Genomic DNA, 2,118 nt, shown 5'->3' on the forward strand with positions numbered 1-2,118 from the left:
GGAGCCAGCAGATGTCACTAGACTGCTTGTAGTGAGCGATGGAGTTGGACTGCTCTGGGTGACTGTGAGTGTGTTTGCTTGAGTAGGCGTGCTGACTGAGGTTGTAGTCACACTGAGTGTTGTTTTCGCAGTGGTGGTGGTGGGGAATGATGTGAAGATATTTGTGGGGGTTCCCGACATACTGGAAGGGATGAGTGTTGAGGTGAGGTCATTCATGTCAGTCGGATGCACAGTGGTACCTGCGTATGTGGGAGTCGTTGTTTGCCTGGTGCTGGTAGGGATTTCTGTGCTAACATAAGATGGGATTCTGGTCGGTGATGTCCACACAGTGCCAGGAGTTGAGGAAACTGGCCTTAGTGTAGATGAGGGAGTAATGGCGGTGGAGTAGCTGTTTGAAGAAGTGACGGCCAGAGTACGTTGTGTTCTGGCCGTGGAGGGGGTTGTTGCCATGTCAGTGGTAGAAGTCATGACCCTTTCCGTAGTGTGGCGAGCAGAGGACGTTGCTGTGATCGAGGTGGCAGATGTCGAAGTGTCAGTGTGTGTACCAATCTCTGTCGTGGTCGTGCTGACATGACTAGTGGGAGAGACAGCGCTGGACATTGACGTAGTAGAAGGGAGTGAGGTGATCAAGGTGGACACAGGTTTTGTGGTTGTTGTCCTAGTGTCAACCGGCTGTGTGGTAGAGAAAGGTGGAGAGGTCAGAGGCACACTTGTGGTTGATGTCAAAGTAAGGGTGGTCACTGGAATAGAAGTGATAGAAGTGGGGGAACTGACAGCATTTGTGGGAGTTATCGAAAATGTCAGTGGGGGAGTAGACGTTATCTCTGTTGTGAGGGACTCTGCAGAGGAATCACTGGTGAGACTAGGGGTGGTTTTCCAGGTGGATGTAGCATGAGAAGGTGTGTCTGTCGTTTTGACTGTCTGTGTAGTGGCTGCAGTGGAGGACGGTGTTTCTGAGCTTGTGGCTGCCGTGGAGCGTGGTTTTTTTGTTGTGGATGTTGGGTGTGTGGTTTTGGTAGTTCGTGTTTGTGTGGATTCATAGCTGATCATTTCCGTTGAAGTCATTGTAGTTGTTGGAGTGATTGATGATTTTATTGAAGATGTTAATGTTATTCCTGTGTTGAAAGTTTTTATTGTAGTGTCACTCTTTGGATTAAATGTTGTTTTGGTGGAGGTTATTGTGTTTAAAGGAGTTTTTGTTGGTTTACTGATGTCAGTGGTTGCTTTTGTAGAAGCTGATACAACTGATGTTGTTGGTCTTGTTAATTCTTTGATTGTTGTCAGATCATGAGTCATGGTTTTTGATGATTCAAATGTACTGGTGGTTTTAGGAATTGAAGGTGTGATAGTAATGAATGTACTGCTAAGGGTGGATGAGGAACTCTTATCAGTTCCTGTTGTTAACTGTGTTTTCATAGTAGTTAAAGAAGGGGTAGCAGCTGAGCCAGAAGTGATTACTGGCATAGGAGACTTGGTTGTATGGACACTTACAGTGGTAGGAATAGTCTTTTTTGTGTAACTGGTCATAGAGTTCAGTGTATCAAGTGTTGTGAGTGTGGTTGGGACAGAGGAAGAATGTGGGAGCATGGTTGTGGTAGTTTTCTTAGGAGCAGTGGTAATTGGAGAAGTGGTTATGGTTGAAGTGACTCTCTCAGTAGCAGTTGTGGGATAAGTACTGGTGATGATTGTTCCTGGCTTCCCTGTCACAGCTGCAGTTGTGTAAGAACTGGTGAAGGACACTTGGGTCATTGCCATGCAAGTGGTGGTGGGGTAAGTTGTGGTGATTACAAGTCTTGTTGGATGGATGCATTCTGTAGAGCCCATATAGACAATTATGGTAGGTGGAGTGGTTTCCGCCTTGATGACAAACTTGGATGTCGGGATTGTTGAGGTTTTGGAATTGATTGGAGATTTGAGCAATGTTTCAAAAATAGGTTTAAAGTGGGTGGAGGTGGTGAGAGTCATAGGTATGTTTTCCCTACTGCTGGGAGTGGAAGAAGCATTTTCAGGATTGCTAAGTGGCCACCCTGCTGTGCCTTTGGATTGTTGGGAGTTGCTAAGAGCAGTGTGGGCTGCTGCTTCACTGGGGAATAGCTCATTATAGGTGGATGTGGCCAT

At 46.4% G+C, this 2,118-nt stretch overlaps 1 protein-coding gene across 1 annotated transcript in view; it reads right to left on the reverse strand.

Moving 5' to 3' along the window:
- Positions 1-2,118, reverse strand: part of MUC3A (mucin 3A, cell surface associated) — a 16,557-nt gene extending 14,439 nt beyond the window's left edge. Inside the window, exons 1-2 of the mRNA XM_015594586.1 lie at positions 1,521-2,118; positions 24-965 (exon numbers count right to left, since the gene is read on the reverse strand). Coding sequence (XP_015450072.1) covers positions 24-965; positions 1,521-2,118 — 1,540 coding nt within the window. The remainder of the gene's footprint in view (positions 1-23; positions 966-1,520) is intronic.

The sequence above is a fragment of the Pteropus alecto genome, unplaced genomic scaffold (genome assembly GCF_000325575.1).
Source record: "Pteropus alecto unplaced genomic scaffold, ASM32557v1 scaffold68, whole genome shotgun sequence".
Classification (NCBI taxonomy): Eukaryota; Metazoa; Chordata; class Mammalia; order Chiroptera; family Pteropodidae; genus Pteropus; species Pteropus alecto.